The 22,764-nt window shown below is 34.1% G+C and overlaps 2 protein-coding genes across 11 annotated transcripts in view; one reads left to right on the plus strand and one right to left on the minus strand.

Annotated features, from left to right (window-relative positions):
- On the plus strand, nucleotides 1-16,294 carry LOC102654653 (dihydropyrimidinase). Of its 2 annotated transcripts, none has more exons than XM_006565869.3 (11): nucleotides 1-242; nucleotides 6,705-6,799; nucleotides 7,437-7,749; nucleotides 8,584-8,763; nucleotides 8,971-9,084; nucleotides 9,510-9,742; nucleotides 12,005-12,341; nucleotides 12,539-12,694; nucleotides 12,803-13,076; nucleotides 13,139-13,214; nucleotides 13,473-16,294. In XM_006565869.3, the coding sequence occupies exons 1-11, from the start codon at nucleotides 204-206 to the stop codon at nucleotides 13,513-13,515; spliced, it is 1,860 nt and encodes a 619-aa protein (XP_006565932.2). In that variant the 5' UTR covers nucleotides 1-203; the 3' UTR covers nucleotides 13,516-16,294. The 2 variants fall into 2 exon arrangements, with proteins under 2 accessions (XP_006565932.2, XP_006565931.3); XM_006565868.3 differs by lacking the exon at nucleotides 9,510-9,742 and adding an exon at nucleotides 10,941-11,173.
- LOC408693 (epidermal growth factor receptor kinase substrate 8) overlaps nucleotides 15,931-22,764 on the minus strand; it is a 16,032-nt gene continuing 9,198 nt past the window's right edge. For 6 of the 9 annotated variants that reach the window (XM_016910687.2, XM_016910684.2, XM_016910685.2 and 3 more), the window contains 7 exons: nucleotides 22,316-22,655; nucleotides 20,988-22,204; nucleotides 20,610-20,727; nucleotides 17,285-17,587; nucleotides 17,055-17,223; nucleotides 16,840-16,975; nucleotides 16,700-16,771 (listed from right to left, as the gene is read on the minus strand). In XM_016910687.2, coding sequence (XP_016766176.1) covers nucleotides 16,700-16,771; nucleotides 16,840-16,975; nucleotides 17,055-17,223; nucleotides 17,285-17,587; nucleotides 20,610-20,727; nucleotides 20,988-22,204; nucleotides 22,316-22,655 — 2,355 coding nt within the window. Of the gene's footprint in view, nucleotides 16,772-16,839; nucleotides 16,976-17,054; nucleotides 17,224-17,284; nucleotides 17,588-20,609; nucleotides 20,728-20,987; nucleotides 22,205-22,315; nucleotides 22,656-22,764 lie in introns of all 9 variants that reach the window. The other 3 variants (XM_016910689.2, XM_016910688.2, XM_026439224.1) reach the window with 3 other exon arrangements.

Genomic DNA, 22,764 nt, shown 5'->3' on the forward strand with positions numbered 1-22,764 from the left:
GCGCACTCAGCATCAGTCGTAGTCGATTGTTCGATTCGATTCGATCTTGTTCTTTTTGATTTTCACTTTAAGAAAATTTTTGCGCAAGTGAGGCGTTTTTCACAAGTAAAAATAGTGTATATACGCCACTCTTAGTATAGAATATACTGCGTAATATCGTGTATTTCACTTTTCAATCAACGTGATTCTTTCTTTAATCAAAAATGAGCACGCCGGTGAAGAAAGTGCCTATTCACCTGCAGGTCAGTTAGTTGTTCATTTATTCTTTTTTTATTTCTATTATGTATATTTCTATCGATTTATGAGGTTCATTCCTTTGCATTTAAATATCATTACGTAAAAAAACTGCGTAAAAATATTCTATTTGTAACTATGATTGAAGCAAACCCCGGCTTATCTAGTGTTATGTATTAAATTGTATTTGCATCACGTGTGATGCTGAAATTCAAAAAATTCTAAAATCCTATACATTTTTATAGAATCATTTTATTAGAATTATATAAATAATATATATATATATATATATTTATTATATATATTTTGATAAAATAATTTCTATTATAAATTTTAATTAAAGCATATATCATTGGCGTCGCATGTTTTATAACGGACAAAATAATAATATTTAAAAATAAAAATAACACATTATGCGAAAATATTCTTACTTTGATATAATATTTTATTTGTATAAAAAAAAATTTTTTTGTCCATAATATCAAAAATAGAGCTAATTGGCTAGTAATTAAACAATAATTAATTCACGAAAAAATAAATAAAATATATAACATAATTATAAAACAATCTATAAATATTCATGATAAGTATCCATGAATCGTGTGTAATTTGAATCAATATTATTTCTGAAATAATAATAATAATTCGTACAGTAATAAAATTATCCCTATATTCAACATTGTTGACATGATTTCACTAGACAACCCTCATCTAAAATGTCATATCGATCTGTTTTTATTTGTAATGATTAATATTCATGTGTATAATATGCATATTTTCTTTTATTTTCTCAACTTTTTCTTAAAGAAATGTTTATGGCGTTTCATTCTCAAAAACTATTCGAATTTCTTTACAGTTCTAATTATTTATAATTTTAACTTGAATACGCCATGTATGAGGTTATTGAACTGGCGATCGATAACGAAAGCGAGTTTAACAAACCATTTATAATTAACAGAGAACAATATGAAAAAAGAAATAAATAATTTGATGCAAAATAAATGCAAAATTATTCAATATAACATAATAATAAAATCTTAAAAAAATTTCATAATTTTGGTTATTCTTATTTCTGATATTAATAAATAGTTATTTTATTTTTTCATTTTATAAAGTTAAAAGCATTATTAAATGATTGTGATCTCGAAAGTATATAAAACAAATAGGATATATTTAGAAATGCAAAATATTATAATAGATAATAAATTCATAAATATAAGCATCTCTGCGTCACTATTAAAACCGAAAGTTTTGTCGCACTATCGCGTCGATGGCAAGGTTGCTGCCTTATTGATCCAAGCGTCTTGGCGCTCGGCACCGGTCTATCTCGCGAAAGGAGCCAACTTGTATGTCGACAAAAACATAAATGTACATATACGTTAGGTTTGTGCATAATGCAATGCGTCTATTTAATCTGGAAACAATAAAAGTGGATATGTCCTTGTATTCGCAATATTTCTTTTTCTTTTTCTTTCTCTTTTATAGGTTATATTCATTATTCTTCTAATTATCATATTTGTAAAGTGACATGAAGTGACAAGAATCATAGACAATAGATAATATAATTTTTGCAATTTTATGATTATTAAATATTAAGAATTTGTAATTTAATTTATTAAATTTAATAAAATTGTTAAATCTAATAATATTGTCATCGATCAATTATTCTATTTCGTAAATTATATTTTAGCAGACTAAATATTTGTACTTTATTGTAATCTAGAAGCTAGATTTATCTTTTAAAAATTAATATTTCAATAATTAATAATTTTCAATTGCTCATTACTATTAATTATTAGTACGGATATTCAAGTGTAAATAACACAGATTATCTAATTAATTATAATTTTGTTAAAATATATTCATTCTATATATTATATTTTACATTAGATATATATTATATATTATACATTAATTATTACTTTCATAGAAACATAAAATCGAAGCATAGGAAGGAGAAAATATATACAATCATTTGTTATAAATACCGATACCGTTTCCATTCATAAGTTCTTTTTTTTTTTTTACAAATAATTTCACCGGTTACATCATTTTATATAACTCATGAGAATTTCTCGACTGTGAACTAACAAGCAATTCAATGAATGATCCTCTAACGACATCGAATAATATTGCATGTTTCGATTCCGTAAAAGTTTATCGAAACTATTTCAGATTGACCAATTGTTCTTCTGAACATGATGAAGTCAATAGGAACATAGAAAAGATATTTACATTAATACGATAGATGGAAGTAGTTGGAAAAATCGTACGGCACTGGTACATTTGTAAAAGCTAGAGACAGAGATATAAGCGGGCTGCGCAGGCGAATCAATAGTTCGTCGACACTACGTACGACCTGAAGTCGGAAAAACCACACAGGGCTTGATTTTACGAGCGAGTGCACGCTCTCTCGTCGGCCGAACGAAAAGTATGTGTACATATATATATATACACGAGAGAATCACGGATCCTCCGTTTCGTGTTAAATGTCTCTGCGAGCTGTTCGCGAGACCAGAATGGTTTCCGCGAGCAAAAATAAACTGCGGGTGTTGACTGGCATTTTTACCAGTGCTTTTTATCCCAGTTAGAGGACTACTTGGAAAACGTGGAATGGATCTTTTTCGAGGAAATATCGAAAATATTTCGATTCGATGATCTATGTACGAATATAGATTATATGTATACAATTCTATCGGATCTTTTCTAACATAATTTTCCATGGAGGAATGAATTTGAAACTCGTTACGATAAAAGTTTTGTAAAAGAGAAATGAAAAAATTGATGAATAATTATTAAAAATAAAGAAAGATATTGATCGATTAGCAAGAATTAAATATAATATAAAAGATATTAAATTATAAAATTTTTATATCTTAATATTATAAAACAATTATATCAACGTTGATTAAGAATTTTAATCGTGTGATTTAAGTATTTGTATCCTCTAAAAATTTCATTTGTATTTTCAGTATATACAAGTGGTTGAACATGAGTACGCTTATTGTCGTCTATTTGTTTCACCGAGAACTTGATGGCAAAATTAGTCGAATGGAAGTCGGTCAACCGAAATGCAGATTACCAGTATTATTCTCACAACGTAAATAGACACTGGGAAGCCAGGTGCGAGCCACAGTCGTTTTCGCGGCAGTTAATCGCGGATGGAAATTGGAACAGTTTGTCGGATCGGTATTGACCCTTTTCCTGCCTCCTTTTCATTCATCTCGTACAGGTGCAAAGATGTTTGTGACCGAGTATATTATTACATCATTTGATGTAATACATCATTGCAATTTTTTCTACTTACGTTCAAAACTTTGAACGACAATAAACATTCAGACGTTAATTTCCGAAAATATTATATTTGATTTAATGTTTATCAACATTTTCCTATTTAATACGACCTAATAAATCGCCTCTATAGCTTTCTCTCAATTTTCCAAATAGATTCCAAGCCACACACAATCTTCAAGTTTACATCTCGAGTATATCTGAACGCAAGGCCACAAGCTGAGTATGATTTATGTCAGTTTAACACGAATTCCTAGTGTTTTCTCAACGCTCTAAGAAAGTGTTAAGAAAATGCAGTGTATTATGTAACGTTACGTATAATTACTGTTTGGTCACATCCATGTGTGTATTAAAACCGAATATGTGTTGCGCACCTTTAGAGCTCGTTTATACGATGAAGAAAAGACAAATGTTTGTCGAGTAAACCGAGCACGGCATATACCTGATCTCTCGGACTCCAACCACTGTGGATATTTTCTCTCTAACACGCGTCCAGTTCGTTTTCAACGAGAGAAGAAGAAATCGGGTATACAGCGAAACCGGGCGAGGTTTCGCTCCTTATGAATGCAGAAAAATCATTTTCCCTTCGTGAAAGCGGACGATTACCATTTTTCTCGACGTCTTAATCGCACGATGGGCTCGATACCGTAATTAAAACAAAGAAATCGCCTTTTAATTGGACCAGCACTGGAACGACCGATCCGAGCGACAACAACTCGGTGCACGCAACCGAGTTTAGCCTTTATTAGAATGTGTTCGAACGAGAGAATAACGAGAGAAGGAAACACGATTCCATCGAATTCGCCCGATAAGAATAGCGATTAAATCGAATCCCGAACTAAACTCATCTGAACGATAAGATCTTCCATGTTTCTTCCCGTCGAGACGAAGAATCCCGTGGCACGCTGCCGGAAAATGTCGGAGATATCGATTTTACCAGGAGCGTAGTTCCGTGCGCCGGGGGGGATACAAGATTTTGCGACGCTTCGTGCTTTTGTTCTTTATCAGATATTTCTCTACACGTTTGATTACAAGCGTGTCGAAACAGAAAATATACTTTGATGGCCTATATACTAGTACTTGATGGATTGATGGATCGAATCGTGTAACCGGAACGGGGCCAAAATTGTTAAAATACTTATCGTTAGCCACGATCAACGTACGCTCGTTGAAATATTTAACTTGAAGAACGAAAGATACATTTTCCACCGGCGGAATTATAATAAATTCACCACTGTGTGACGATCGAATCGATATTAAGTCCTTGCCTCGGCGTGGACGATAGAATTTCATTTCTGAAAAATCATCGTACGGGCGTACGGGCGTACGTATTTTAAGCGTGCGTCTGCCGAAAATATCCAAGCAGAGGATACCCTCCAACACATGAAACGCACATGTTCACGCCCGTGCCTAATAACTACACATACGACAAGGTCTCTCTGCCCACGTGAATTACGCCAACTAGCCGCCGATATATATTTGTCCCATTTCCATCCAGATTTATATAAAAACGAAGGATTATATATCCCGCCATTCTCTTTCGGAGAAGATCGTGCCCTTTTAATCGTTCACATCCCCATGAATATCCGACGGAGACCACCCTCGTTTTTTCAACGGTGAGATTCGATTTAACAAAGTACACCTTCCAGCGACAATTCGAGGGAGGCGAGGCAGATTGGGATCGATTTCATGAAAGGCAGTTCACGGTGGTTTAGATTCACCACTTAGAAAGGGGTTCGAGGCGATTTCACGGGGCAGAGACCTCGGGGTCCGCGTGAGAAGGGTTTGTTGTGCAGCACGCGTTGCATTGCACCGAATGCGAAGGGTGTGGACCCCGGATCGTAAAACATAGATAGTGACAACGATAGATTGTCCTTTTTTTTTCTCTTCTTCTTCTTTTTCTCCACCATTCTCTGTTCGGCCCCTCTGATCTTTCTCCCCTAACCGCTTTTATCTTTCCACGAATGGGGAACGGCTCGGGGGTTGATTGTCGAAAGTTCTTTATATAGAGGCCGCGGATTCCTTTCAATTTGCCCCACTGTGCGAGACGCTAATATTTATACATTTTGTCTGCTCTTCTTTTGTCTCTCCCTAACGTAAGGTCGTGATCTTTATTCTTGAGTCTCGTTGAGTCTCGTTTATATAATTTACCGATTCTTAAGGATTACTCGATATCGATCGAGCTTTGAATCTTTTACAACCTTTTTATCGATCGAGAGATACAAATAACGAAGTAAATAATACGAATCTTAAAATATAATACGTTTCGTGCAATCATAAATAATATTTAAAAATAGCATAATGTAGAGGAAAATTGTGAGAAATATTCTCGCGGGGAGGGAAATTAAAACAGCGTGGCGAAAATAGACGTTAGCATTTCTTTATTCATTCCGGAAACGACGAGCACGAGTTTTTTAAAACGTGATTGTATGGTAATGGGCGAAGTGGATCAGCGAAAAACCGCGCGTTTTCCATGTCTAGAGAAAGAATCGTTTGCACGACAGAAGAGAAATTCCCGTATTCCTTCGGATGGAAAGATGTTGTATCGCGGTGAACAAGAGGAGTCTTACGTTTATCAGTCGTGGCACATCGGCCACTTACTGCTCTAAATCCAGCATTGGCGGAAGTGCGTGAAGCGTAACTTCTATTATATACTGATTGGTATACCATAGCGTGGAGGCAATATACGCACGTTAATCGTCTGCACCGGATGTCGGATCCGACGCACGTTGCAAACGAATATCAAGGACAGTGCGCGGGGGAGGGTTTGGACAATTCTCAATGGGAAGTAATTTTGTTCGAGGCAAAGACTTTTTTTACCCATCTGGTACGCCTCTGGATATAAACCTCTGCGTATCGGATATTTTCATTTACCTAATAAAAGGACGAGCGACCTATAAAAGTTTGTTATCAACTAGAAAATTGATGCCTTGATTCCCCTGATTTACAAGTATCTTCCTTTATAATAATGATAATAGAAATTGTATGGTAAAATATATGATAGAAAAACGACGATTCTATGCTTTAACGTTAAAAATAAGGAAATTATAATACTTTTAAACACGAGGTATACGTAATAAGCAAAGGTTAGCATTCAATAGCATTCGGCATTATTACAACTTGTGGTTTTATTTTTTGAAAAGATCCGCGTAAAACGATACCCACTGTTCTGTTTCCAGAGCGCGCAAAACAGGCTGTTGATTAAGAACGGCAAGGTGGTAAACGACGATGGGATCACGGACAACGACGTTTATATCGAAGATGGTATCATAAAGTAAGAGTCGTTACACATATATATATATATTCATAAACATTAACTTTACTCATTTCAATGCACATTTATAATTACTTCCACGCTAAATCGTTTTTCGCGTGGAATTTGTCGAGTTTCGATCGTCCGTCCAATCCATCTCCGACGTGGCATTTATTCCGCTATAATTATTGCACGAGTCAAAGGTGACGATAAATTAGGGCTTGCGAGCAAATAAATTTTTCGATTCACATATACGTACACGAACGATCGACTGTGTTTCATTCGAAATTCTGCTCGCGTGTTTATTCGCCACTTTGCACAAGCGAAACGCGATACAACGTTTTATCAATGAGCAGCATGAAAAGATAACGCGATGATGGTATAATTTGTCAAACAAGCGTGACATGTAATACTTATTGAAAAGATTTTAAAAGTTTTTCTAATTTAATATCCAACGTGTTTATTCAGAATAATCATGTTTGGAAATTGTCCAATTTTTCCAAAAAAAAAAATTAATGACCGATTGTACCCGATGATTTTATAGTTCATCGAATATAATGACTTGCAACGCTTAATCGAGCGCTTAATCGTTCATTTCCATCGTTGCGTTTCGATTACGTAAAGAAAAAAAAAAAAAAAAGAAACGTTATGTTTCCAGGCAAATGGGCCGTAATTTAATAATACCAGGTGGAACGAGAATCATCGACGCCCGTGGAAAGTACGTGATGCCCGGTGGGATAGATCCGCACACCCATTTCGAATTGGAGTTCATGGGCGCCAAGACGGTGGACGATTTTTATCAGGGGACGAAAGCAGCTGTCGCCGGTGGTACGACGATGATCATCGACTTTGTCATCCCCAAGAAGGACGAATCAATTTTGGAGGCGTACGAGAGGTACCGGGAGAGCGCCGACCAGAAAGTTTGCTGCGATTATTCGCTCCACGTCGCTATCACGTCCTGGAGTCCAAAAGTGAGCCTTTGAACAAAAAAAAAGAGAAAGATTTCTTCTTCCGTTCGTTTCGTTGATATAACAGAGAAGGAAACGATGGATCTGAAAGATTTTGCAAGCCGCGTTCTAAAAAACTGATGATGACTTACATCACCGTGATACGGTTCACACGCGGTTCTCTATTCTATTTGGTCACCCAGAATGAGATAATTACCGTGACACGAGTCCTTCCTGGAAAAGAAAGCACGACCCCTTTCTTGCGTGTCTCTTTTAATTTTATCAAATTAAACGTAGCGTGGTATTGTCACGAAGTAGCGTAACGAATGGTATTTAGATCGCAAATAGAATTTACGTAATTCACGGAATCGTCGGAAATCGGTGAGGAGAACGCTTAACGTTCCCCCTCTCTGTATCTGTTTCTTTTTATCAAATGCTAATGATCGAATCGATCAATCGAATTTGTTGGAACGAGGGAGAAGGGGAAATTGCGCTTGAAAATTATCGAATCGATTTTTGGCATCAATTTAGACGATTTATACTTGGAACGAGCATAAATAAAGGATCGGCCTAGATCCGTTCCGTTTCTAAATACGGTGAAACCGATCTCGCGGCTGGCAAATTGGCAAATCGTACGAATCTGGTACGAAGCTGCGGCTGTTTTGCCACAGCTTGTCTTTGTAACTGTAATCACGATCGTGAATGGAATAATTCCCGAGCGATCGAGTGAGGAAATCGCAATCGGATCGCGTACGGATGCATGCAAATCGATGCGCTCCTTATTTGTCAACGCTTGTCAGACGCTTGTTTTGAGACAATCCTTGTTCCGAGCTAACGTAGTTTTTCTGCTTATTTCAGGTCAAAGAAGAAATGGGCACGTTGGTGAAGGATCACGGTGTGAACAGTTTCAAAATGTTCATGGCCTATCGTGATCAATATATGATCAGGGATCCAGAATTAATCGAGACGTTCAAAGCGTGCAAGGAGCTGGGCGCTATTGCCATGGTTCATGCAGAAAATGGCGACATTATTGCGGAGGTAGGAGGCTCGTCGTGATTTACGATCGTTATACATAAGTTTATCCTTGAAATAAACGGGCGACACGTTTATCGTGGAACATTTTAACAACTGCTACCATGTTTGGTGTTCCATCTGATGAAAATAGATGTATTTACGGTATATATGTTATATGATGTATTACGTATATAAATGTTGGGAGAAATTTTAGGTAGAAAATTATTTTAGAACACGAAACGATTGCTCGACGCTGGAGTCACGGGACCCGAAGGTCACGAAATGTCGCGCCCTGAGGAAGTGGAGGCAGAAGCTGTGAACAGAGCTTGCGTTATAGCCAACCAGGTAAGGAGTCTTGGGAGAAGATTGATTTATAGATGATCGTATTTATACAAGTACGTTTGTGTTTATCTTTAAAGCACTGCTACTTGATAAATCAATGTAATATCATAGTACAGGATTGCTTGTCAATGGATATACTGCTTTCTGTGATTATAAGTTTTTAATTTGGAATGAATGATACTTTTAATTCAGTTCAAAATATATTAATTAATCGTTCTTCTTCTTTTATCGTTAAAAGATACAAAGAAGCATTATATAAGTAGTTTTTTAATATGATCTTATTAAAAAATACTTGAGGATACTTTATTGTTTTGTTTCAGCTTAAAAAAAATTCAAAACAATTCATATTATACCTTTATATGAAAGGAAGTTTCATTATTTTTTTAAAGACGCTAAAGCATAAATCGATGAAAATTCTGCATGCTTAGGTCAATTGTCCACTATATGTAGTGCATGTGATGAGTCGTAGCGCCGCAGAAGCGGTGGACGCTGCGCGTAAGCGTGGCAATTGCATCTTCGGCGAGACCCTGGCGGCTGCAATTGGCACAGATGGTACCAACTACGCGCACAAATGCTGGAAACACGCTGCAGCGCATGTCTTGAGTCCACCTCTAAGACCAGACCCAGATACGCCACGTGCATTGTTGAATATGTTGGCCAAGTGAGTCGAAGCCACCATAAATTTTGATTAAGGTGACTTTGACATCCAGAGAATAGTGTACCTATATGTCGAGTTGCCATGATATTATTATTATTATTATTATATATAGTTTTTTTTTAATATGTTTTATTTCACGAGTGAATGAAACAAAAGAAATAGCTAATACGTTAAATCTAAATAGAAATGAATTTTGTTAATAAGTGCACTTTTAGCTTTGAAAAGATATCACTGATATTTCGCTGACCGAAAAATGATTAAAAAAATTACACGTTATTTTTTAGTTCATGAAAGATATAGATCTTAGAAAATGGCATTATATTTTTTAATTTAATTGTACAAATTAATTTCAGCGTTGCAACAAAGGTATATAAAATATTATATATAATCAGTTAACAAAAATTCTATGAGATTGCATAGAGATTTAAACTCGTTAAAACTTTAAAGAAACAATTCTGAGTTCATTCAAAAGAGCTTTTTTTCTGGAATTCATATTCTTCTACACTTTGGAAAGGATTTAAATAAGAATATTCTTTAATTTTTGAGTTTTTGAGAGGATGCATGAAATCTCATGGAGCTTAAGATATACAAAGCCACGTACTATCACATGAATATGATAATCTCTATTGAACTCTGTCTATTTTACTTTATGTGGAATTTCGAAAATAATTTCTATTACTTTTATTAATTTCTTCCAAATTGTTGCAACAATTGATAAGATATTAAGAGAGTATATTAAAACACGTCAATAGACAAGTATTAAAAGTATAATTATAGCTCCCCGATATTGCATGCATCAGAAATTTATATTTAGATGTTCGGTCGAAATTCTCGTGCATGCACACTGATCGTAACTGCAGTTCGGTATTACTTTTCCTTTGCCCTATTTCTTTTATATTTGAAATCATCATCGTTGTACAGCTGGCACGATTCTCTGTTCCTCGGTATATATTATAAAAGTAATGTAGACCAATTTGTAGTTACCTTTAAACTGTAGTTAGTCATGATATCGTGAACACGGCTGAAAATAATAGTATATTTCATTCTGAGAATATAATATATGATCCAGGATTTTATTTGAATATAACGAGAGAAAAATTCTTCATTCTTTTTTTTCTTTTTCGGCTGTGGTCACATTTTTCTAATCAATAAAAAAAAAATCGACGCCAGGATAAACGAGACAAGATGATGTCGCGTTTAGGTGAATTGCCCGCTGTACGTAACGGCATTGTCGAGCAAAACTGCTGCTGATGTCGTATCCTCGAAAAAGTCGGAGGGTGTTGTCTTGTTTGGAGAAACTCTCGCAAGTACCGTGGGTATCGATGGTAGCGAGCAATATGGGAAAGATATTGAAAAAGCCAGACGTTACGTTACTAGTCCACCATTGAGACCTGATTCTACAACACCTGCCTATCTAATCGAACACTTGGCACAGTAAGTAGAAAAAAAAAAAAAAGACACTCTGAACTCTTGGAACTCACTTTAATTTATCATTTTAATTAAGGAGATAGTCGTTGAGTTAATCACCAAAACACGTAGAAGAGAATCTAAAATACACTTTGGGAAGATAATTTTTTTTTTTTTTTCGATTTATCTATATATATATCGATGATTTATTTATTTTTGTAAATTGTAAATTTGAATAACGTGATCGTGAAACCGGCTAATGAAATAAAAGATACACGTACACAGCAAAGTGGAGATTCATTCAACAGTTTCTTATGCGCTTATCTCCTTTCAAGCATCGTTTACGTTCGAGTTCGATAATTAACTTATTTTTATCCTATATGGAAACTTAATGCAGAAAAACTGTAAATGGTTAATGGGAGATAAAACAATTTTCACGCTGTTGCGTTACTCGTTTGGAAAGCGAAAAGAATTCAAATGACAACGATAAATTACAGCAACAAATTGGCACGCATGATATAAGTGATGAACTTAATTTTAATAGAGACCGCGTGGGAAGCCATTTTTATCTCGCATCTGGTATTAAACTTAATTAAATGGGCAGAGGAAAACTCGTTTAAAGATCATTCTACGGTCAGCATTCAATTTTACTCGAATTAAATCGATTATTGCATCGCATAATATAATATATATATATATATACATATAGCTACATATTACAAAATTCTTCTAGCTTTAACAGATGTCAAGGTATCCTTCCGTTCTTCCAGCTATCTAAAGATCTCTGCTTTCTTAAGACAATTAAATTTCTCAAAATTTTGACGGATCAACCACCTCAACGATTTTCTATTTCGTCAGAGACGGCCTTCAAGTTACCGGTAGCGATAACTGTACCTTCAACGCCGAACAAAAGGCTTTAGGCAAGGATGATTTCTCCAAGATTCCCAATGGCGTAAACGGTGTCGAGGATAGGATGTCGGTCGTCTGGGAGAAGGGGGTCCACGCTGGAATAATGGACCCGACGAGGTTCGTGGCGGTGACCAGCACCAACGCCGCGAAGATCTTCAACCTTTATCCACGAAAGGGAGTGATAGCGGTCGGCTCAGACGCCGATATTGTTGTCTGGGACCCCAACAGGAAGCGTACGATTTCCGCTCAAACGCATGTCCAGGCCGTTGACTTCAACATCTTCGAGGTAAGTTCCCTGGCCAATATTAACCCTTTAATAAAGCCTTTGTTGCCTCGCAGGAGGTACGTATTTTCCATTTATCTTACCCTGACCCACAGGAAGTTCAATCAAAGCCGTAAAGAATATTTTATCAGCACATTGTGTACACATCAGTTTTGATCGAAATTTGATTCTTTGACTTTGTCCAATTTTATTTATTTCAGGGTATGGAAGTTCATGGGGTACCTGAGTATGTTATAGTGGAAGGTCGTGTTTGCGTGGACGAGTGTGAACTGAAAGCTGTCCATGGATTCGGAAAGTTCGTCGAGACTCCAAGCCATGCTACTTATGTGTACGATATGATTGAAGACAGAGAAAAAGTATGTTTCTCTTAACATTAACGAAATAGAGATACGAATGTTGAACGTTGCGAAATGAAAAGAGCGAATAATTTGAATGATGGTTTGATTTAATTTAAAAATTGCCAGAAACCACGCGGTGTAGCCCGAACCGAGGCAGAGGCGAAGAAGTTTGCCGAGGAGGATGCCGCTATCGCGAAGGCGAAAGAGGAAGCAAGAGCGGCAGCCGCGGCCCTCGCCAAGAGTCATCAAACAAACGGTACTTACGAAAGTCCGAAACCAAAAATTTCGGTACCCGATTGTATGCCAACACTACCCGATTCTGCCGTGGTCACGCCATCATCGAAAGGTCCACGATTGGAAGGGCAGAGAAATTTGCAAGACTCTACCTTTTCTATCAGTGGTATGTAAAGAATTTTTTTTCCTTTTAAGATGGAGTATTGAAAAAAAATTGTGTGTTCGCAGAGGATGTGGAGGAAGCAAGAAGAGCTTGTATCCGCGTGAACAATCCACCTGGTGGTCGTAGTGCGGGAGGTTTTTGGTAATTTATGAAAGACAGATTTTCAAAATCTGCTTTGCATATCTTTAGGATCTTTGTTTACAGAGGAAATAAGGACGAAATCTTTCTTCTTCTTTTCATCATTTTTCTTTCATTCGTGTATACAAAAAAAAAAAAAAAGAAAGAAACACAGTTTTATTTTTCTTGACAATTTTCTATCAACTCGCTTTCAGGTTCGCTATTCATTCAATCATTATCGATAAGTTTCGTTTTCAATTGATATATTCCCAATCGATTAAGGTCTGTTCCATCAAAGGAGGATTCGGATGCCACCGGTCAGTAGAATATATGTTCGTATTTTCATGTATTCACACTATTTTTAGCTTCATTATCGCTTCATTGCCCGCTCTCTATGTACGTATGCTTCATTCTTTGACCTTGGATCGTTTACGCGTTTGATGATCCGCACTTGACTTTATCTTTCGTGCAATAGATATGTTTGTTAAGTTTCTAGCCGATCAAAGGTTTATGTTATCGTTCTTAATGAACACCTTAATCGACTGTTGCAAACTTATATCGTTTATTTGTATAGTATGTTGTTTTATTATTGTATTACACATATATATATATATATATATGGAATAACAGAATTACGTATTGATTTTGACGTGGATATCGTATCTGTATCTAATTAGAAAGAGAAATTATTTGTTTCTTTTTTTTTTTTAAAGATATTCAGAAAAATAAATTTACGTTTTGTGAAAAATATTTGATATACGTATTTCTGATAATTCCAAGGTCAAGCTTATGAGCAAGTTATTTATTGCGTAACTATATTACTTCAAAAACGTATTCGCATTTGTAATATTCAAAGTCATTTTCAAAATAACTTTAGATATTTAATAACGTTTATTATTAAATCGATCATTATTAATGAACGATTTATTAGTCGCCAATTATAAGTTGTACATTCATTAATCAGTTATTATTGTAACTTTGGTTTCATATCATATTTTTAATAATTTATATAACAACACCGGTGTACAGTGATCATCATCAATTTCATCATTGACATTATACAATAACGCAAAACATTATATGCCCGGTGTACATATTACATATAAAAATGTTTTCGCTCTCGATCAAGGTTTATCCGGCATGCAATTATCTCACGGGTATATTATATTATATTATATATTTTATAACTATCGTTAGTCCTTAGAATCAAACGCTGTACCATTAATTTTTAAGAAATCAACCCGATACAATAATTGTTCTATTTTCTATCACAGTTTAATGTTACGACGTTTCGGTTAATTATATTATTAATTATAATGATTGTAAATATTAAATTATCCTTAATTTAACGATTCAAGGAATTTAAACAGTTGTTCTTTTGCAAACGATTAAACTAATTGTATTATAAATTATATACAGTTATGTTTGAATATTTATTGATAGAAATTGATAATTTAATTATCATATAAAACAGTCTAACAGTAAGTTAAACCGAATAATTGCAACCGAATGAAAAGCAGATAATTTTTTTAATCTTTTCACTGTATTTTTACTGTCATAGAATTTGCGGGTTTAGAATAGTTCAAATGATAAAAATCGTGATAATGATTCGTGAAAGCAGATGTATCTTAGAATCAAATATTTGGCATTAAAATTTTTATTCCAAAGATATGGAGCGGAATTCTTCTGCGCTAAAAATGTTGACATTTTTTAAAATTTACAAAATTTAAATGGAGAAATGATAAAGTTCAACAAATGATAGCTTATAAAAATTAAATTGAAATACGCACAAATTCATAAATAGATAACATTAGCCAAGGATGCTGAATTTATAAATTAACAACGTTATACCAAAAGGAAGACGTAATGATGTATTTGATAAGAACGCATATTTGTTTGCTTATGATTTTCATTTCATTTTATAAAATTTCATGTGCAAATTTCACCGAGTTCACTATTTAATTTAATTATTCAAGTCTTATATTGTGTGAACAAAAAAATTTTTTTTATTTCCTTAATAGCATGAACCCTACATTCCGATTTTTAACGTGTTATGAAAATTATTAATCTTTTTTTTTTTAACTTTGTCATTGAAGAAGTATCTATTATTGATTTTATTAAATCCTTAAGACACATGCGTCTAAGAAAGTAAAATTAATGATAATAATCTTAATAATAATAATAATAATGTTAAGAATAAATGATACTAAACAGTAATTATCGCATAATAAATATTTATTACGTAATTACTATTGTGTAAAATGAATGAATTCGAAATTTTACAATTATAAGGCTTGTCTGAGCTACTCGTAAACGACCAAAAACTTTGGTTACCATTGTAAGTTACAGTTACAAAACTGTCGCGAATAACTGTCGTGATACATTTTTAGAACGAGACATTTTTAGATCGCATTTAGAAAAATATGTCTAAGAGTTTTTTAATGTAGATTTTGTATTGAAACATTTTTAAAAGTTTCTACACATGCATAGAATCAGTTACAATGAGTTATTAAGAATAATAGAAAGCAGTTCATATATTTTGAAATAATTTATAATTATTTTATTAAAAACAATTCTATCATGAAGCTTTTTCTCAAGATATATTATTGTTTTCTAGTAATAATTACATAATTGAATGTATGTGATTATATAAGACTGCTTGAAACCTGATTAATCGAGAAACTATTTGACCTTGTTCAATTATTATAATGGTTTAATGGAAAAGTGTTGTCTCCATTTGTTTTTACAATTTTTAGATTATTAACATTTATTAAGACTTAACATTGTTATTGTGCATGTTACATTCGTTGTATTAAAGGTTTTATATTACGGCATTCAGTACGTGTATCGTTGTATTCCATTTGCCAATATAAAAGTTTTGTATAAGAATTATTTAAACGATAAATATGCAAGGGCTTTACAACAGATTTATCTCTATAAAAATATAATTATCAATGTGTTCACATTGTGTGACTTCGAGTCGAGTATTCGAAAGAAATGTATAGTTTATCAATATAATAAATGATACAGCTAGAGTACCTATTTATGTCTGTTACAATGTATGTGATCGCTTCAATAAAAATTTGACATCAATATTAAACGAATATTTTTGACTTTCTATTAATGACTTTTATGGAAATATCACTTCGTTATTTAATGTAATAAGTATTTTTCACAATATTTAAAATTCTTAAACGCATTCTCTTATTGCTATTAACAAAAATATATATATATATAATATATTATTTAAAAAAAGTAATAATTGAAAAATCTCATTTAAGTATTTAGTTTGTAAATATATTTATCTGTAGATATACTGTTAAATATATTGCTTTTAATTTACAAACTAATCACAGAGTTTCATAAAGGAAAATAGTAATATGATTATTATTCGATAATAAATGCAATTTGATATTAAATTCCTTGATGTATATGTTTGTTACTACATACACTTGAAAGATATGTATAATTCTTATTATATATTTATAGAGTATTTGATAGAAAATGCTTCATTGTTCCTCAACCTTGTGTCTAGCTTTTTCTAATATTTGTTTCAATTCCGATGTTCGAGAACTCTTCGTCTACAAATAAAAAAAAAGTTAAATTTCTATGATTAGTTTTCTATGAATAGTTCATTTTTGTTCTTTACCTTGTTTTCATTTCGTGCTAATAAAATTTGACTGAAAAGTTTGGCACCTTCCGCGATACCAAAATATTGTTCCAATTGTCTTTCTGTTAAATTAAATATTTCTGAACCAGCCATGTCTCTTAATTGTTTACAAATTCTAAAAAACAAATTTAAATTTAAAAATTTTCAAATTGGTAATTTTTTCTTTCTTTGTTCTGAATTTGTATAAGAAATACTTTTCTGAATATCCTTTAAATGTAAGCCAGTTTTGCACTTCTCTAGGAGTGGAATATTGATCCAAGACAGGCTCACGATCTATACTCGTGCCATAATACTCTTTCTTCTCACGAAATATCATTAATACTTGTTTCAGTTCCTCTTGCACTTTTTTCTCGGTTTTCACCCCTAAAAAAAAACAATTCATCATGCATCAATCAACTTTGGGCGTTGTAAAAGCGTATATTACCACCAATTGTATGATTACTCTTCAATGTAACTGATTTGCATGAATTATTCGAAGAAACAGATATCTGATTCTCTAGAGGAGGCGGTGGAGGTGGTGGTGGAGCAATTGTTGATGCTAATGATGACATTTCCTTCGCGATTTCTTCACGTACGTCCGGAGGTGGTGCGTGAATTTCAACCACCTCCGTCACTTCATTGGATTTTGATTTCTGATCTTCATTGATGGACGATGTTTTTTCATTGATGTTAGATTTAAACGTTACTTTGTTACTACCGATAGACGTCGTTTCTTCGTTAGATTCATCTGCAATACAATTAATATTGACAATTTATTATTATTAATAATTAATATTACATACGTTGTAAATATGTATATACAAAAATGTATATATATTAAAAATGCTTAATTTTACAGACATTAAGACATCTATTTAAACGAACTTACCCCAAACATTTTTGATGATTAAAATCACTAAACACTTTCTCAAAGAGACGATCACATTAAGAAGCACACTTTAAGCAAACGAATGCACTGACGAATTTACAAATACAATATAATTTATTCTTCAACCAACGATTTTAAATATATTTAAAATAGGACGAGTATATACTTATGCATAAAGACAAATACAATCTGTAACCGAGTATATTTATTAATCAAGTGATGTACATAAATTACAGTGCAACAAAAATATTGGACGGATCGTAATCCCCATTCCATGGACACAAAACAGATAAAAGAGTTAAAAAAAAAGAAGAAAAAATAGATTTCGCTCGATCAAGAAGTATATATATATATATATAAAATTATTAGATTACGTGATCGTGCATCATATTTTTACTATTAATTGCAAAATCGTCCCTCGTGGAAGAATTTCACGATTTATATTGCTCGCATGGTGATAGATTATCGCAATACAATTACAAGAATAACTACTAAAGAGACTGAAAGTGCGAAGAAGAATTTAGAAGATCGAATTTGTAATATCGTAATATCGTGTTTCCTGTGATATTATCTCACAATATCTCATTTTAACCCCCTAGACTAGTTAGTATCGTATCGTATCGTCGAGAATGGCTCTATCATTGATTTCTATGTATAAATAATCCGGTCGTTCGAGAACGAATCGATAATGCTTACGTTAATTGCATGTAATTGTTTATAGCTCTCGATTATCTATACCACAAAACTTTGCGCAATAAAAAAAGTAACGTGAATGTTGCGCGTTCGTCGATACGCAGAGTTCGCTCGGTGCTTTTTTTACCTCTCTTCCTCTAATTATTAACGGCGCTGGAAAATTAACTATGACGGGCAAGAGCCAATGTCAAGTTACTTATTACTCGGATCAACTGTATGTATTCTTAGAATTGAAGCAGCAATTGAATTATGTATTATCAAAATAATAATAAAGTAGTAAAAACAATTTGTCACAATATTTTAAAGGAAAGAATCTTGAAGAGTAACTCAACTTTGGCAAGCGAGAAAAAAAAAATTTATACAGTCGTGTAATATTTGCGATTAGTAAAATTGCAATAATGTCCCATACTTTGTCTATATTATATTTAAAAATGCGAAAATGTCGCATCGCTCGTTTTGTATTCACTCTTCAATAATATAAATCAACAGTAGCGAGATTTCTCGGCACCTCGCAATAAAGATAATAAAAATTAAGTTATTTTCTAATATTCTTTCTTTCTCTCTCTCTCTCTCTCTCCTTCTCTTTCTCTCTCTTTCTCTCTCTCTTTCATCGTATGCGATTGTATTATGTCGCCGTTTCTAGAATTCAATTCTTCTTATCTGACGATTCATAGAAGGTGAATCGCAAAAATTCAACGATTCTTCTTCCTCGGTGTTTCACAATGTATTTGTACAAGCTTATTCACACTGATGCATACAGACACATGCAACGTCACGTAAAATAGAAGCATCGAGAGAAAGATTTTTTGTACCGATGATTAAAGCCATTGATAAAAAAAAAAAAAAAGAAAAGAATGAATCACAATGTTGATGAATAAGAAAGTATCTGGTGTCGATTCAACATTTGTCGTAACATTTTTTGTTATTATCGAAGGAAGATATAATTTTTATCAACAGCTTTAATTCGACAGACAAGCTTTTCCTTATAGTGAAGCCGAATATTTGATAATAATTGGACGGACACAATGACTTCACCACGATCTCTCCAACGCACGAATGTTGCATTTATAATTTTTACCAGTTTCAATATGTTAAACTTCACGCTTTTACGTTACAATATTTTTTTAATATAAAACTATACATGTTATTCTTTGTTTTTTTCTTCTGTTAAGTATATATATATATATATAAGGTATATATAAGTGTATATATATACTAAGATTTGGTTAGTCGATAAATATAAAAAGTATGATAGTCATTCCTATATATAATCACTATATATAAAGAAAAAAAGGTACGATATTAAAATAAAACTCGAACACTTCTGATTACTGACTGTTATATGAATTAGATTATGTTTAACAAACAAATATAAAGAATAAGATTTGCAACTTATTTATAAAATATCAAATTATTTTGTTCGTTGATTTTAATAATAATAAAATATATGTTCCATCCTATTTCCTGAGTTGCAATTTTATTTTTGATTGCAAACTTGATTGTATTTGATAAGACACCGCCTTATTGTTAATTGGTTTGTAAAGGCTTCAGAAAAGAAAAAAAAAGAACTAATATCTAATGCACAGCGATAAGTTTTTCTCAAAGTTCTTCCTAATATTCTTCTGAATCAAAGTCATTAATATAAATTATAAAAAGAAAACTTTGGGTAAGATCGAAGAACTTGAAAAACCAACGCATTTCATAACAAATAATAATTCCTCTACTTTGCTTTATTGCAATAATTGCTGGTGGATTCGATCTAGATATTACTCACATATCTCCTCTTCATATTTATATAATATATACAAGTAGAAAAAACACAGTATTCATCAAAAAGAAAAAGAAAAATTGAAGAACGCTTAGAAAACAAAACGTACAAGGATTGAAGACACAATAAATGCTGTGGTGCTAATATACGTTGATCATGTTTCATAACATGCTTCATCAAGAAATATATCTTAAATAGTTTCAATCGTATAAACACGAATCTTCGTGAAAACTTCAAGCATTTTGACTGTAACTAATTGAATAGTCTATTGAATAGTCTATTCTGTCAATTCATCTTCTGATATCAGCGACCACAACTTAAAAGTTATCCTATTGATTCGATTCCTCTCCGATCCCTCAAGCAACGTACAAAACTAAACAATTCTGAATCACTAGACAGCTTAAAAATACCGGAATTCACCTTTTTTCCCAAGTCTTTCTTTTCTCACCCAATCTGCAGGTGCGGGAGGTGGAATCGCATGCGTTCGATGAGTGGCTTCAGGTCCTGGACTTGTGCTGGTCCTTTCGATTTCAGAATCCTAAAATTTTGAATAATTTTTTAATCAAAATTGTAACATTTTAATGAAGATGATTTCAGGGAAGATAATTAATAAATTATTTAACGTTATTATAGTTCATAGACAATTATCAGAATCAATAACTATTGTTATTAGTCAATGACACAGTTTCACAGTAATTAGTGTTTCTTCAAGCAAATCTTTGCAATCATCTTTACATAATTATTTTTCTTTTCAAGGCAGATGAAGGTTCTAGAAGGCATTCAGGCAGTTACTCTCACCTCGTAATTATAGCTGTGCCCCTGCCTCGGATATCGACTCGTGTACAAAGGATTGTTGAAAACATCGTTGTCGTTAGAATGGGAAGGATTGTGAGGTGTGACAATGGTGTGTGGCACATGCGCAACCTGGCCTCTGGAATTTCTTGCCTTCCACCATTTCCTGCTATCATCGAGAATCTCTAGGTATTCACCTCTAACAACTGTCAATTCTTTATCGTTGTTTGCCGTCCTCGGATAAGTAACTTGTACGATTTTCGCGTGTCTAGCAACTAAATCGTCCAACCAAGCTTCCTGGGCCCTTTCCATACCGGCAGTTCTCGGCGTTCTTTCGATGGAATCAACGGATATGTCGCTATGCGCTCTCGTTTGATCGACCACTCTTTCTTCTCTGCCGTACAACTCTGAACCGGTGCCGTAATTTCTATCAAAATATTCGTTGCCGGCACGCTCTTCTCTGCTCTCGTACTCCAAATAATCGCTGCTGTAATGAGATTCGTCAACTTCTCGATGATTATAGTACGAATCGTTCTGTTGTTCAGGGAGCTCGTCCCTCTTCTGCTTGTCAGCGTTCAATAACGAAGCAAGATGATCGTGGTCCCTGTCTTCTGGTATTGGATACTCGGGGGACCAACCATCCATGAAGATAGGGTGATAGGGGGGAACGTGACCTTTCCATTGATCGCGTGGTATTAACCACGTGTCGCCCAATGAATGCCAGAGCTCCGTCTCTTTACTTGTGACGCAGTTAATCAACAAATTTACCGCTTCTCTAGTCAACAACGGCGAGACAACTTTGCTCGGCAAGTTAGGATCATAATTAGTATCGTGGGATGCGTCCACGATCAAAGCAAGCGGCGTGAAGAGAAAATGCACTAGTTCAGGGGCGTTGGGGTCGTGAATGTGAGCCTTCAGCTTAGCCAGCAAATTGAACGACAGCTTAAATTTTTGAAAGATATCGATGAATTCCATCTCTGGCGGTGGTTTGGCTCTCATTGTCAGCATCCCGTCGCCGAGATTTCTTTTCTTCGACTTTCGATTGCGCCTTCGACGTTCCAATTCTTTAGAGGCGGCCGCCGCGTATTGCAGACGTGCGATAAATTTTTCAATATCATCGAAACAGTGATTCAGGATCGTCACGTCGCGTTCATACTTTTCGGAAGATGTCGAGGACACTTCGTCATTGTTCTCCTCGCGAGATATATCATTTTGACTATCGGCTGCGTTTCGAAAAAAACGGAGATTATTAAATTATCCCATCTATTGTGGATTAGATATTTCATCAAGATATTCAAGACGAATAAGAAAAGAAAAACTATGAAAGGACGTACCATTGTTAGCATTAAATGCAGATACTTGTTCTCGGACATTGACCCCGTTTAAGGGCGGTTCTGGCGGTGGTAAAGTGGGAGGCGGTGGAATACGTCCTCTTGGACCTCTTGGAGAACCACCGGGTACCAGTTTACCCATCTGCAGCATCTTCAGATCCTCGACGAGATCTTGTGCCGAGACACTTTGACACTGGAATATATGCATTTCGGCCCGTTGACCGGAACCACTGTCATCCGCCACTGTGAAGACGAGAATGTTGTTATACATCTCCATAGGATCCCTCGACGTGAACGCGGTCGGTTCCTGTATCAACGAGGCTGGGAAACGCTCCATGACGGCCTGCATACGAATTTATCAACGATGCATTAAGTGAAATTGCCTTAAATTGTAATTGCAATGTAATTTCACAAATGTTCCACTTCGTATTTGATCATCGTTACAAATATCA

Source organism: Apis mellifera, linkage group LG2 (genome assembly GCF_003254395.2).
Source record: "Apis mellifera strain DH4 linkage group LG2, Amel_HAv3.1, whole genome shotgun sequence".
Taxonomy (NCBI): Eukaryota; Metazoa; Arthropoda; class Insecta; order Hymenoptera; family Apidae; genus Apis; species Apis mellifera.